The sequence below is a fragment of the Triticum urartu genome, chromosome 1 (assembly GCF_003073215.2).
Source record: "Triticum urartu cultivar G1812 chromosome 1, Tu2.1, whole genome shotgun sequence".
Taxonomy (NCBI): Eukaryota; Viridiplantae; Streptophyta; class Magnoliopsida; order Poales; family Poaceae; genus Triticum; species Triticum urartu.
In genome coordinates, this window is record NC_053022.1 from 552,861,907 (window position 1) to 552,876,741 (window position 14,835).

The window sequence follows — 14,835 nt, forward strand, 5'->3', positions numbered from 1 at the left end:
GCCCGGCTTAAAAAAGGACGACCGCCGTCGCTGACGCGTGGGCCCAAGGTGGGCGGTCATCATAAATTATGTTGACCGTAGTAGTTGGACGGCTGCCAGGTGGGGACGCGGCGGACGGCGAGGAGACGCGTGGCGCGGACGCGAAGCATTCCAGGCGCAATTTTGGGCCGAAAATGGGTCGGCGCGGATGCCGGCGGACACGATTTGAGTTTGGGTCGGCGCGTTGGGCCGCCACTTTTATCCGCGCCGACCCAAACGGACGCGAGCGGACGAAATGGATCGCCCCATTGGAGTTGCTCTAAAAGATAAATGTATCCAAGTCCAGACCAACAAAATAAAATAACAAATTAAAAAACATTTCCTCAAAGCACATAATTGATGTCGTTAATTTCTTGCTTATCTCTTTTTTATGAGAAATTCACACACGCTTACAAATAAATAAATACACTCATCTTTATGAACGTATACATACACACCATACATCTCCGAAACAGTGAGCCGGCCTGTCTTGAAAAGGACGTAATTGATGGCGTTAATTTCTTGCTTATCTCTTCGAAGAAGGCACAAACCGAGTGGTAAGTGGGAACTGCTTGACAACGAGTTCCATTATCATCCACCGGGGAGCTACCGTCCAAAGGGCTACACGACTGGACATTTTCTAATAAGGCGTACCTAGTGGGCAGATCCTTAGGAATGAACTCTGGTTCCCCATGCCTACTGGCCACTTTTCTGTTTTCTCTGCCTCTCTCTCTATACATACGCCTCTTAGTCTCCCCTGGTCCCGCACTGCCCCGCCTCCAGTCTGCCTCCGGCCTCCATTGCTTTCGCTTCCTAGTCCCCCCAGCCGCCCGACGCGGGGGTGGTGTCTTCCTGCTGGCCGGCAGTCGGCGAGGGGTCGTCGCCTCAACTTCTCGCTTCGTGTAAGCAGCTCTCTTCAAAGGAGTCAAAGGAGAGGTACTGGTTGTGTTCTTTTTATTCCTACTAGTCCTTTTTCGTTACGAGGTTGTTTTACTCGTAGTCATAGTGCAGCACACAACATTTTGATGGTTGTTTTCAGTTTTCACTTGTTTATATACAAGGATGTTTAGTTCACCTGGTTGTTGACATCAGGTTTAGGGGACTGGGAAATAAAATTCTTTCGAACATCCGTCGAGAGGATTCTATACTTCAGGTCAGTTCGGTTACTTCCTTGTAGTATATGTTTGTGTTGTAAAGAACTTGTCATGTTTCTGGGAATTATATATAACTTCGCATTTAGGAACACAGTGGGCATCTTTTCACTCTGCTCGTGAGGACCTATGTCTCCGACTCGCCCCGCGCGCAGCCACCAGCCACCGCACCCAGTGACGAAGCCAGGAATGAGGCAAACCCCTGGCCACATTTTTTCCCGGCAACATAGATGAATTTTGGTACTTATAACTATCATAACATTCCAAGAAATAACTCATGCGCAGGCATAAGAAATGAAGCTCAATTGATCAATAAATCTAAGATTAAAACTTAAGCTTAACGATCCAACAAAATATCTAAACACTTTAACAGCACATATATACATATATGATTGAGTACATACACAAACACAGTTTTGTCCGTTAAATTCTAGTTCTATGCAGTTCACTCCATACACAATACACAAGAGACAGAGTTTCGGTGAAAAGAAAATTATCGAGAGGCGGCACCAATTACAGGAGCGTGGTTGCAGGAAAGCAGGCGAGTCGGCGGTGGGGTGGGAGCAGCAACGATGCAGACATGGATGCGGCGGTCCTCGTGGGTGATTAGCCGCAGCGGAGGCGCGAGGTCCTGCGCCTGCTGGCGCATCCGGGCGTGTGAGAAATTCATCTATGAACGTGGCCGATTGAGGCACCACGCCGCTGCGTTGTATGCGCGGGCGGCCTCGTGGGCGGTCTCGAACGTCCCGAGACCGAGGCGTGTATTACCAGAGTAGATCTACCGGAGGGGAGGGCACAGACGCCGCAGCAGCCAGAGTTGCTCTGGGCACGCGGGAGAAGGCGCGGCGGCGGCGTGGGGGGGGGGGGGGGGGGGGGGGGGGGGGGGGGGGCGCTAGAGGCGAGGAAGAAGGGCGCGGATGGGGAAGAACGAGGCGATGGAGTGCGCCCGACGCCGCGCGCACTTCTTTTTTCGGCGCCACATTCTTCCTTGCCTGCTGGAGCGCGCCAAACCGGCCCACGCGCACTAAAGATAACTTTTTGCCCGCGTGTCGATATCTAGCGCACCTGTTGGACATGCTCTAACTCGGCTGAGTTGCAGCTGGTAACCCACATGCGCAGGCAGGTGCAGCGCTAGCCCGCTCCAGCCCATGGCACACCCTCTCCTCCGTCGACTATAAAGAAAACCTCCAAGGTAGATGCTTTTGGTGCTTCTCCACCGAACACAAGATTTCCTCCTGCCGCAACCAAGTGCACAGCCTCCATTGTGACCAACGAGGCCACATCCTCTATGACTGCCCCAACAGACACCTCCCACCCAAACCACTACCGCCCTTCCATCGCAAGCGATGGTCCGCCCACCCTCTTAGCAACACCGCTGGACCCTCCCATCGCCACTACCACCAATGCTCACCTCCTTGCCATGGGCCACCTCGGAGCTACTGCACCTGGAAACCCGGCCTCAAAGTCTGGGGATGCCGATAGGAGGTCAATGAAAGCAGCTTGCTTCTTGGACCTCTCCCAGGAAGCGACTGGTGTGGAGGTGGACCTTCGAAGCATTGCTCTTCTCATGGAGTCTGCTATTGAGGGTATGTACCCAGCGAGAGTAAATCCAGTCATCATGGACTCCTTCCACACGGTCCCAGCACACTCGGTGAACATCTCGATGTACCATGATTCTTTCCTCGTGCACTTCGATGACCCACACTGGAAGAACATGGTGGTGGACAACGGTAACTCTGACAACAACTAGGGCGCACCATTCCTTCCCAAGGAATGGTCGAGGCGCTTGCTCACCGAGCTCAAGCCGATGCGCTTCAGGGGGTGGCTCTTCTTCGAGGGTATCCCGCCCCAAGAATGGTCACTCACCATGATGCATCGTATGCTCCCCATGCTCAAGGTCTACGCCGTGGAGGTGGAAACTCGTCACAAGACTTACCTGTCGTACTACATGCTCTACTGCTAGGTCGTGCCGTCGGACTACTTGTCTCGCTTCGTCTCGCTCGACAAGGATGCGCCACATGCCAATGCTGACCAGGTGGTACACCTTCAACTGCACGCTGGGTTCGTGCAGCTCCTCGATGACGACTCCCCCTACCCGAGTGTCCTCGACTACGCCCTGGCTTGGTGTTGCTCCAGTTGGACTCATTGGAGGAATTCGTCTAGTCAACCAACACTGCCACATGCCACCCCAACCACAACAGCGATTGTATCTGTGGTCGCTCATGCCCATGGGCGCGTGGATGTACCGATGGATCCCACTTCGCCCCTGCGCCAGGGGGAAGATCGTCCATCTTCTTGCACCTAAGCGACCCGTCATATGGTTATGGAGCGCATCCATGTTTTTGGTGATCAACAATGTCGTCGTCGACAATGTCATGATGCCAAACATTGTCCTCAACTGCCCGCCGCCAACTTCGGTGCCAACTCCTGTTGTGGCGCTTGGAACGGTTCCGAGCCTCATCCCGGGGAGGGTTTCTGATGCTCCGCCACATGGTCTAGATGCTGCACCTTGGGCACCGCCGCCTGGCACGCATGTGAGCTGCAGTGATGGACACGACTACAACACAAGCCTTAAGTCGTGCGTGCCATCTTTCGCAAGCCCTCCTACGTCAATCGTGGCCATGTAGAAGGAAGATTTCCCTTCCCATGAATATGATGTTGCAGGTGGAGACAGCCATGTGGTGCACGCCACTTTCAACTCATCGACTGTGCCACTCATCACAGAACCCCTGCTTGGCGTGGCTGGGGCACATGCGGATGAACCATTGACTGCGCTCGTGGACCTTGCCCTATTATCTAGCTAGCAGGCCAGTTCCTTGCGCCGTTGCTAGAGCCTACTGCGGTGCTGGGCCATGGCTTGCCAGGGGGAGCTCCTGCTGAGCTCGAACTGGGCCGTGCTTCGGCCGCAGGGAGGGAGTCGTTTTGGGGCCCATCACTATGGTGGATCACCTCATCGCCAACATCATCGAGCTGATCACCCCTGCAGTTCTTCAGTGCCCCCAATCTCCACCCCAAGGCTCCCATCTACTGCTTGCACCGCACCCCACCATCCACGATGCGCCACAGGAGACGCCTTGCCTCATAGACTGGGCCTACGATGAATGCGGTCGAGCGTGCACAAAGGCTTGTCATGTAGAAGCTCAGCACTAAGCCATCTAAGTTTGATGCAGTCAAACGCTATGGGGCCACATTTGAGGAGCCACTCACCAACGTCTAGATTAGCACCCTCACAGCGCTTGCCGCCACTAGTGCGTGCGACAAGATGAAGCAGGCAGAGGAGGCATCGAGTGCCTCCAAGGTCTAGGTCCTCTCTCTGAAGTTATTGTTTGTCTGTCATACGTATGGTTTATATGGATTGTAAATTGTGATACTTCGTTGCTCTGGAATGTGAGGGGTCTGAACTCACCATCTCACTGGGAAAGCTCTCAAGAATTGGCACGCCAACAATCATGGAGCCATGAAAACTATGCTTTGGAAATTGCCAATGAGATCATTTACAGGCTTGACCTTGCCCAGGACAGCAGGAGCCTCTTGGCCGAGGAGCATGCCTTCAGGAACCAAATAAAGATTAAATATCTTGGCTTTGAGGCTATCTAGAGAACCATTCTCAGGCAGCGGTCAATAGAGAACCATGCTCAAGCAGCGTTCAAGAGTCAAGGGATGAAGGAGGGTGATGCTGGCAGCAAATTCTTTCACATCAAGGCCTCTGTTCACCATCGATTATTTTATCCTTGTCACTGAGCACAAGGAGCAATTGTGTACACCTCATTATCCGCAAACTTGGCTCGCCTAGATGGCAACATTCCTGAGGAGTACGTTCTCAATGCCATCAAAGAGATAAACATGGACAATGCTCCGGGCCCCGGCGACTTTACTAGAAAATTCCTCCAATGTTGTTGGTCTTGCATCAAAGATGACCTCATGGCCGCAATCAGGAAATTCGAGGCCATGAATGGCTGCAACCTTCAGGCCATTAACACAGCCACCATGATCTTGCTTCCAAAGGTGGAATGGGCCACAAGGCTAGGTGATTTCAGAATCATCAGCTTGCTACTATTTCGCGAAGATCATCGCCAAAATTCATACCTCCAGATTTCAACTAAAAATGCACAGCCTGGTTTCTGTTAGGAAGTACTGCCTCTGTCCCAACTTACTCGTCGCATAAATGGATTGAAATGCGTCAAGTAGTTCGGGATGGAGGGAGTATCAGTATTAGTCTAGGAGTCCTTATCAGACTATCTTCCCTTTCCTTACTCTTCTACACGCTCGCTGTTGGGCAGCCATAGGTCGCCTCTTCGATCTTCCCTCACAGATCAAGGACCACTGCTACCATCTACAAATGTACCGGGTCGCTTCCCTCCGCGCGGTCGTCGGGATGCTGCCTGCCCCACACAAGGATGTGGCGCCCTTCTTCAGGATGTTTCCTTAGAGCATCTCTAGCCGCCCCTGCCCCCCAATAGGCCCTAGAGTGCCTTTTTTATTGCCGGCGCCAAAAAAATGGCCCAGCCACGCCCTGAGATCCTCGGTTTTCGCCGGTTTGGGCCGAAATTACAACCGGCGAACCCAAGCGGAACCCAGCGCACCGGGGGTCCCCTAGGGGCACCGGCTGAAGCGAAAAGGCACCTGGGCCCGCGCTATCGGCGACACCGGCCGATTTTCCCCTTTCCCTCCATTTTCCCATTGCCGACCCCCTCCTCCCCCACCGCTCTCGCCATTCTCCCCAGATCTGCCCACCATGCAGCCGAAGAAGTATCCGCCCCCTGGCCTAGCCACCAACTCCGTCCAGCCAAAGCAGAGGAAGCCGAGGGCGCCGATGCCAAGGCCCCCGGGCTTGAGGAACACCCAGTGGAAGGACATCATTGATCGCCGGGCAGCGGCCACCACCGATCGGCGGAACAGGCTCAACATGAAGAAGGCCAGGGACGCGGCGCCGGAGCAGGAGGAGGTGTCTCACGCAGGGATGGTGAACCTTCCGCCTCAACAGGCCGACCAGTGCCCACATGGTGTGTGGGGGAGCCAACAGAGCATCGTGTCGCCAGCCAACTTCTCTCCTCCACTATGGGGGTACGCGCCCTCGCCTGGGTAAGTCGACGGTGACAAGCATGGCGGCTTCAACCCCAACATCACCTTCCCACATGGTGCGGCGCCGCGCGTGTCCCCCCTGTCTTCAACCCCGACCCACGCACGCCCTCCTCCGCGTTCACCGCCGGCCTCAACGCCCAGTACAAGTACTCAGGGCCAACGTACTCAGGCTCGCATGCACCAACTCTGCGCTGTGGGGCCCTACCATTCTCACACGGCTCGGGGCCACAGTTCAGGAGCGACGACGCCGACATGAACGAGATCATCACGAATGGTTCAATCGTCATCGCTTCGTGCCCCAGGTTCGGCATGCAAGACGAAATGCTGGACACTGCCGTCGACATGGAGAACATAGAGCATGACGATGCCGAGGAGGAGGTGGAGGAGGAAGAACCGGCGGAGCCAGCGGCCAAAGAGAGAAAGAAGAAGCGTGCGGCCAATGCCACGCCGGGCGAGCCTCGCGTCAAGTGGATGCCAAAGGAAGACGAGTGCCTCACCGAAGCATGGAAGACTGTCAGCATTGACTCGATCACCGGGGCGAATCAAAGCGCCGACACCTACTGGAGAAGGATCAAGACGGCGTTCAACGAGCGCAAGTTGGTCGACCCCATCTTTGCCAGCATCCACATGTATTTCGGCGAGAAGGCCATGGCGAACCATTGTGCGACCATCCAGCAGGCCTGCAACAAGTGGCATGGGATTCAAGAGGAGGTCATGGCTCACCCAAAAAGCGGCGCCAACGTCGAGCATCAGGTATGGCCATCACTCGCCGGCCCAGCTCTTCGCCGTGTACTTCGCCGACACTTGTTCTTCGACTGTGCAGATGGTTCGGATGTTCGACATGTTTCGCCAGGACAATAGCGACCAAGAGTTCAAGTTCCTTCACGTGTTCACAAGGATCGAGTCATGCGAGAAATGGACAGAGTGTCACTCTCGCCAAGGCCATGGACGGTGTCTACAACCCGGACGTGCCTGCCTCGGCGGTGGCAGAAGGGCGTCCTGATGGCACCAAAAGAGCCAAGGTGGCGAGGGACGCGGCACCCGCTGCCGAACGGCTGAAATCATCGATAGCAACCTGCCAAGAGGGAGGAGAAATCAGAGGCGAGGTGGTCGGCGTTGATGACGAAGCAGGACGGCAAGCTCGACCTTCTCAGGACCAATGTCGTCGCGAAGAAGAGGAACACCGACCTGGCATTTCTGATGGGAGCATAAATGTCGATGATGGATGAGCAGGTGAAGGCGTGGTACCTGGTGGAGCACGGCCTCCTCTTGAACCAGATGTCGGGACCAGCGGCGACCACTGCCCCTATGCCCACGCCCATGCCTACGCCAAAGCCGAGCACTGAAGTTGTGCCCATAACGCCGACGCTGACGCCGACCTCTCCCAGCCCTACGGCAAAGGAGCCTACCGTTTGAGTTCCATGTCTATGGTTCCTACCCTTTTGATCACCGGATTTCGGCTATGTTCGATCGCCGATCTGTGGCATGATGATCGCCGACTTGTGGCATGATGATCGCTGAACTTGTGTTTTTTTTTTGATAGCGGGAAAGAGAACTTTGAATTTTTGTGCACTTGGGGGGGGGCGCAAAACCTGGGGCTGGAAACTCAATTCCCCCTAGGCCAAAAAAACCGTTGGCGCAAACGCCCAAAGCCCTTTGCCGAGTGCGCTGGGCGGCCAAACGGCTGGAGATGCTCTTAGATCCGTCGGCTGTTTTCCCAGGACAGGAGGTTCCCAATCCACGCTCCATGGTCGTGGTCCATATCCGTCCATGCACGACATCGATATTGTGGCCCTCGCAGTCGCCCTGTCCAGATCAAGGTTGCAGTTGTTGTCATTCCGCCTCTGAGTGTGTCCCACGCCTCTTCCTCTTCCTAGTGGCTGCGTGCGAGTCTCTGCCTGTAGCTGTTTCTAACGTGATGTTGTATGATCCTCTGTCTACTTCCGCTGGATAGACTAGTGCAGAAAATCCTATCTATGGCGTGACAAAAAGTGCCTTGCTAACGTAGGAGCCCAACGCCATCAATATGACACCATTGTTAAAAAATAATGACGGCATTGGAGCCAACATCAGCAGTATCTTACATGCTGACGGTGTGCCATGTGGCCAACGCAGCCACACACATACTTTCAAATGAGGTTGATGATCATCATCATCCTCAAGTCATCGCGCAGGGTGTTCCTGATAGTGACTAAGATGGACTGTCCAACCTAGAGATTCTTGTCAGCAAGGAAGTTGCTTCACCCCACCGAGCTTAAGATAGTGCGAACATCTATGTCCATTGCGTACGCACATGTGGTGACGGAGCCCCTTGTGGTAACGCGTAGTCTAGCTATGCTTGCTTCATCCGGGTCAATGCCACATCTCATAGATAGCCTCCTAGGAAATTTCTAGCAAAAAAATATATCAATTAAGTAGCCTCGTACATACTCTTGCAAGCATATCAAACAAATTTCCCTACAGTAATGGCACCCCGACCTAGGCAACAAGTGGCGGAAGTATGTACCAGAAGTTGCCTATCTCGTCCTCGCCCAGCTTCATTCTTTGGGCATAGAGGGCTTCATTAAATGGGTTCTCGTCATCTTCATCCGTGTTGAGATAGATAACTGCCAGTGAGACACATGTGGGTGATGAAGTGATAACATCCATCTCCTCCCATTTGGAATATCTTTCATCCCTTCTCGACCTCCAAAGTGTAAGGGCCCACAACAGCGTCGAAGATCATAGTGTCTCCAGTCAGCTCACTCGATTCCAACCTCACATTTCATGGGACAATTTATGTAAGAAAAATAAGAAACACACACATAATGCATTAATGGTAATAGTAACAAAAACAAAAGAAATAATTGTTAGAAGGTTCATATAATTTGTATCTTCGCGGTATTAATACATTCCCCTTTTCTAAGAAAAAAAATGCGCAGGCGCTTGTGGGCAAAATTATTGACGAGGGAAGAACCTGACGCTTGTAGGCAAAATTATTGGCGAGGGAAGAACGTGGCGTCAAGCTGGTCGGTAGCCAATTTAAAACTTCTTCAACCCACCCTTCTTCAACCCATCCTAATCATCTGCTCTGCTAGTGACCTTTGTAGTTGGGCTGCTATCCTGCAGCTTCCTTGCAACGTCCCCTCCTAGCTAAGCTCATTAATGGAAATCAGTGTCCGCTGTTTTTTTGTCAAAAAATAATACTCCCTTCATCTCAGTTTGCAAGTATTGCACGTGTACCTAGGTCGTTAATTTGACCAATTTAATAAAAGACATACATTACAAAAAATATATTATTAGAAACTTTAGATATTCTATTTTCTAATGATATAATTTTTATGTCAAACAATTTATTTTATATAAGCTAAATTGATGACCTAGATACACGTGCAAGACTTATAAACTGAGATGGAGGGAGTAATAACTTCGCATTTTTGACAAGCTGTATTCCAATGTTTCACACTGTTGGTCAATTTCGTACTATTATGCAGACAATCATTTTTCTTTTCTTTTTGTAGGTGGCACATACTACGATTTTTGTTTTTTTGGCTCCACTACTGCATCTAGCTGCTTATCCTTACAATGACATTCAGAATCATACACCGTGACGGCGAAATCCTCAACCCCATCTTTATCCAGTTCGTGGTCGCACTCACTACCACGCTCATGGTGATCCGATTTGTGCTGGATGCTTTGCGGCATCGGTTGATAGGCAGCGCCATGAAAAAGACTCTGATCTTTATGGACGGAGTAACCAAAGCAATGGTCTTATACAGTCTTGGGATCATGCAACGCCCCTCCAATAAGGACTACTACTACAAGGTGTGGGCTGTGCTGTTGGTCACCCTCCGTTACAGCGTCAAGATAGGCCGCCCGGCCGGCATCGCCGTGAAGCAAACCCCGTTGGTAGACTTGATGTCCTCCTTCTGGGCTGCCAACATCCTTCGCTCTAAGGCGCCAAAGATTGTTAAGATAACTGGTTGGCTGCTTTTGTCAGTCAACTCTTTACGCATCATCCATGGTTTTGTCTCCTCGGAGTTCGCCAACGATAGCCACAGAGAGAATTTGAGGTTATTAACAGAGTACATGCGCCATGAGCATGAAGCGGGTGATGCTGATCCCAAGACAATGAAGGGGTACCGATATTTGGTGCAGGGCGAAGCCAAGAAACAGAACATGAAGAAAGAAAACGGCGGACAAGCAAGAGATGGTGATATGGTGGAGGAAACTGAGAATATGTGGAGCCTCTTGCAAGCATTGAGAGATAAGGACAAGGAGGTCCTGACGCTTGAGAAGATCTGGGAGGAGCCAGACGACGACCTTGATGATGAGCTCAAAGACCTCTGCCTCTCCTTTGCACTCTACAAGCTCCTTCGCAGGCGCTTCTTCAACTTTGGCATTCATGAGGCCAAGCTGAATAAGACGAGACTGCTGGTTCTTGATGGGATCCTCGGGGACCGTGATAAGCGCAGCAACTCTGAAAGGTCGACCCGCAAAAAAAGAAAAAACTCTGAAAGGGCGTTCCGTGTCAGCGAGGCCGAGTTGTCTTTCCTCAATGACTTCTTCAACAGCAGGCATGCCATAGTATTTGCGAAAGGCTTCCCATTCATCCGGCTCCTGCTATCCACCATTCTGATAGGAGGGATTGGAGGCATGGCGGTTGCTATCTATAGCTTTTCCAAGGTTGGCACAAGAGACGAGCTCGGCAATGTTCATGGTGGAGTAACTTTTACATGGTTTCTCCTGTCGTTTCTTTTTGTAAAAGAGACATGGGAGATCATGACTTACGTGTTCTCAGACTGGACCAAAATAATTTTGTTGTGCCAGTACGTACAGAAGCCATGGTGGCTGCGAAACTCGGTGACCAAGGCTCTTGTGCGGAACCTCTGTAAGCTCTCTGTGCCCTGGTTGCCAAGATGGCATGGAAAGGTTGGTCAATGCAACATTCTCTTCCCAATCCGTTTTGCCTTCCCACTGCGGTTTTTCTTTGGAGCAAGATATTCTAGGTACTTTGTATATCTGTCAACGGATGTGAAGGGTACTGTGATGAACTGTCTCAGAGACTGCTTGGCCAAATGTCCCGTGCGGTTGGACAACTACCTTGAGCGGGCATTCGTTCATGTCAAGGCTGTTGGTTTTCCTGCAAGTGTCAGGGGAGCGGTCACTGGAGTGGAGGACTGTGTGCACATTCTGCTGGTTTGGCATATTGCTACATGCTACTGCGAGATTCATCTCGCTAAAAGAAGAAAGGTGAAAGCCACTCCAAATCTTGGGGGGTCTCCATACATGGTCGCTAGGACATTATCACAGTACTGTGCGTATGTACTTACACTGGTTCCTCCTCTAGTGCCTGGGAACAGTCTAATGGGTAGATCGGTGCTGATAAAGATGTATGAAGAAAAATGTCGTCTTCTCCTCGGACCCTACAACTCCAGCACCCATTGTACATTGCGGGACCATATCCTTGTAAGGCTCGAAGAATATGCATCAGGGGACATACATTTGTATGACGAGGAAAAAGACAACACCATATTGAAGAAGGGGGCAGCTCTTGGCAAGAAGCTGATACAAGCGATCCGCGGTGATGATGATACGCTGGAAGATCATCATATTGAAGATCTGTGGAGGTTCTTGTCGGAGTTCTGGGCCGGATTCGTTATCCACTTGGCTGCATCTACAAGGGCTTCTCACCACAAGATATATCTGAGCTCTGGCGGGGAGTTCATGACACATCTCTGGGCGTTGCTAACCCATGCCGGCATCCTAGGGGAGGTCCAGCACGGCGACCAAAATATTGATAACGCACTAACGCAAGGAGATGATTATGATCGGACTGTGCAGTATTAGGTGGGAAAATCTGCAGTGCCGTTTCATGTGAAAATGTATGACGATTAGTGGGGTTCGAAATATGCTTCAGCTGGTGTCTAATTAAGAAGCTATCCCAGGTGACACGCTGGGCGCCTGGGTCAGAAGGATTTGCAATGGGTGACGATCTTCGACTTGCTCGAGGGATCAAAGCTGGAGGTTGCTTGTGTGTATTTGAAGTTCATCAATATCCCTAGTTATTTGTTGCTAGTTCCTGTTGTAGCTTGAATGCCTGGTTTCGTTGACTAGATGTTAATTTACTGTCTTTAATTAAAAAAAATCATCTAACGGTGCGGCTTGTGCACTGGAGGTGTATGGATCAAGGTCATGTAAAGACTCAAACTCCATTTGCTTCACTGGAAATTGGGTCATGTGGCCCCTTTATCCAGAAAAAGTGAGAATGTATCTGTTTGATTCAGTGCTTGTTTGCATTGCTTAATTATTATTTTTGCGAGGATTTTGTGCTGAAAATAATGTTCAGTAATCAGGCTATTAATCATAACATTATTTTCTACATGAGAAAAATGTCGCATTTACCTTTTGTGATAGTTATGATATCAAACTTACAATAGGGGTCTTAGTTTTATAACTTAATGAAGGACAATAGGGGTTTCAATAGAGAGACTGACGAGGATGTGCCTAGGCTGAAGATTGCTGCTATCTTGGTACTAAGTGGCATAGGTTTGAATGAGAATCCTAGTCCAGAGACCTGATTACTGAAATGTGGTAGTTTGTGGGTGCAGAGATTCACCGTGTTGCAGGCTTGCAGCCTTCATCAGTGGAGTGGTCTCCTAGGACATGATTGGGCAGCGCAGTGCAAGAAGGCATCTGAAAAGTTGTAAAACATATAAATCTTTACTGATGAAATGTCGCTGTGTTGGTCAGCACACTTGGTGGGAACCAGCCGCACCACTGACTTGCCACTTGGATGTGCCTGGTGCTGAATTTGCATTTGTCAGTTGTTGTAAGCATCAGTATTGTGTACTGTTGTCCATAAATACCCTGCTGAATCTTGTATCCTGAGGCTGGTGTCTCCAGCGAATTTTTTTGCTTTCGTTATAAAGCAGGGTCACGTTTAAAAAAAGAAAAGAGAGACCCCGCCGAGTGCATGTTTTATTGGACTATATACCAGAGAGAACAATCTCCAGTTTGCTCTCAAACCAATAAATATGAAACAAACTCTTGTATCTTTCAGGGGAGCCATGTACAGTAGTGGATAACAACATGGGCATGCTTAGCACCATGATTTTGAAATCTCTTGCTTGTGCTTAATTCCTGATTGGGATGTTGGATGAACCGGAAGCAAAGCTTGGCTTTTTAGGACTGGAAAATTGAGGTTCTTCTTGTTGATGGTCCATGGCCTCGGTGCTGATTCTAGGATGAATGAAGCAGGTGGGCTAAAAATAACAAGTCACTACTAAATTGACATAAGCATAGCAACAGTTGAAATTCTGTATGCTCTTAATTTTATTTTGGGGGATCTGGAATTCTCTTATCAGGTTTGGGGATTCGGAATGGGTTGAAGATATGAATTTGTACTCTCATCTGCTAGAGAAAATATAATGTATGCCAAAAAAATCGCTAGGGCTGCTATTGAAGGTGTGATTCAGTTTGTTGTATCTATTTTAAAATAGCAAAAGCAAGTCACCAGGGCGTATGGCAAAAAAAAAAAAAAAGTCGCCAGGACTGCCGATGAGAACAACCTTTTCTGCGTTTGCATTTTTTTTTGCAAATATATTTAACATATCGAAACTACACTACATCAATCCACTATTTATTCAATACGCATAGGAAATCAACCTTTTAGACTAATAAACATCTGCCAATTACCTGTTGAGAACTGACGCCCACTGTTCTGCAGATTTGGAGAGCCAGGGCCAGGGTTTGCCGTCATGACTGCCGGCGGGCCTGCCCTGCCAATACCTTACGCCGACGCGTGGCTTTCACCCGCTGCTCGCCGCCGGCCCTCAGCCGCCACCCACCGCCGAGCGCCCTTGCCTTGCCTAGGGTTCACTGCCACAACATCTCTTCGTGCTTTTTTTTATGAGAGAGAGAGAGGCAAGAGGTTTTCTCAAAATAGGCCGCAACGGCCCAATACAGTAGCTTCCTAAGCGGTTTTCTAAAGCTTTTATGGACTGATTTTAGAAGCTTTCGGTCTATTTTTTCTTCTTCTTTGTTTCTATGTGTTTTTTGTATCGGTTTTTAGCCTTGTTTTAATTTTTGGTGCTCTTGTTTATTTCAATGCATGTTGAATTTTTCTAATACATGTTGCACATTTTTTTATACATGCTGAATATTTTGTAGATATAAGCGTCGAATATTTTTCAAATATATAAAGAACATCTTTTATTTGAATACATGTTGAAAATTTCCTCGAATTCACACTGAACAATTTTTTATACAGATTAAACATTTTCCAGGTACATGTCAAACATTTTTCAAATACACTTTAAATATATCTTTGAAATGCACATTCAACATTTGTCAAATGCACATCGGATGTTTTCTTAAAACACAGTGAACTTTATTTAACATATGATTTTTTAAAATAAATGTCATAAACATTGTTTAAATGTAGAACATTTGTCAAATGCACATTGAACATTTTCAAAATACACGGTGAACATTTTTTAACACATACTGAACAATTCTCATAAATGCCATTAATATTTTTATAAACATGTGAAACATTTGTAAGTGTCACAAACATCTTCTTAAATGTCACAATTTTTTTTGA

The 14,835-nt window shown here is 49.5% G+C and overlaps 1 protein-coding gene across 2 annotated transcripts; it reads left to right on the top strand.

The window, feature by feature from the left end:
• Positions 1 to 684: 684 nt before the first annotated feature.
• Positions 685 to 12,516, top strand: LOC125529242. 2 transcript variants are annotated; one of them, XM_048693654.1, is made up of 3 exons: positions 685 to 954; positions 1,111 to 1,171; positions 9,752 to 12,516. In XM_048693654.1, exon 3 carries the CDS (start codon positions 9,816 to 9,818, stop codon positions 12,078 to 12,080), a length of 2,265 nt encoding a protein of 754 aa, XP_048549611.1. In that variant the 5' UTR covers positions 685 to 954; positions 1,111 to 1,171; positions 9,752 to 9,815; the 3' UTR covers positions 12,081 to 12,516. The 2 variants fall into 2 exon arrangements, with proteins under 2 accessions (XP_048549611.1, XP_048549618.1); XM_048693661.1 differs by lacking the exon at positions 1,111 to 1,171.
• The last annotated feature ends 2,319 nt before the right edge of the window (positions 12,517 to 14,835 follow it).

Excerpts from the sequence above, each read along its gene's own strand:
- LOC125529242 (XM_048693654.1), top strand. The coding sequence starts at position 9,816 with ATGACATTCAGAATCATACACCGTGACGGCGAAATCCTCAACCCCATC.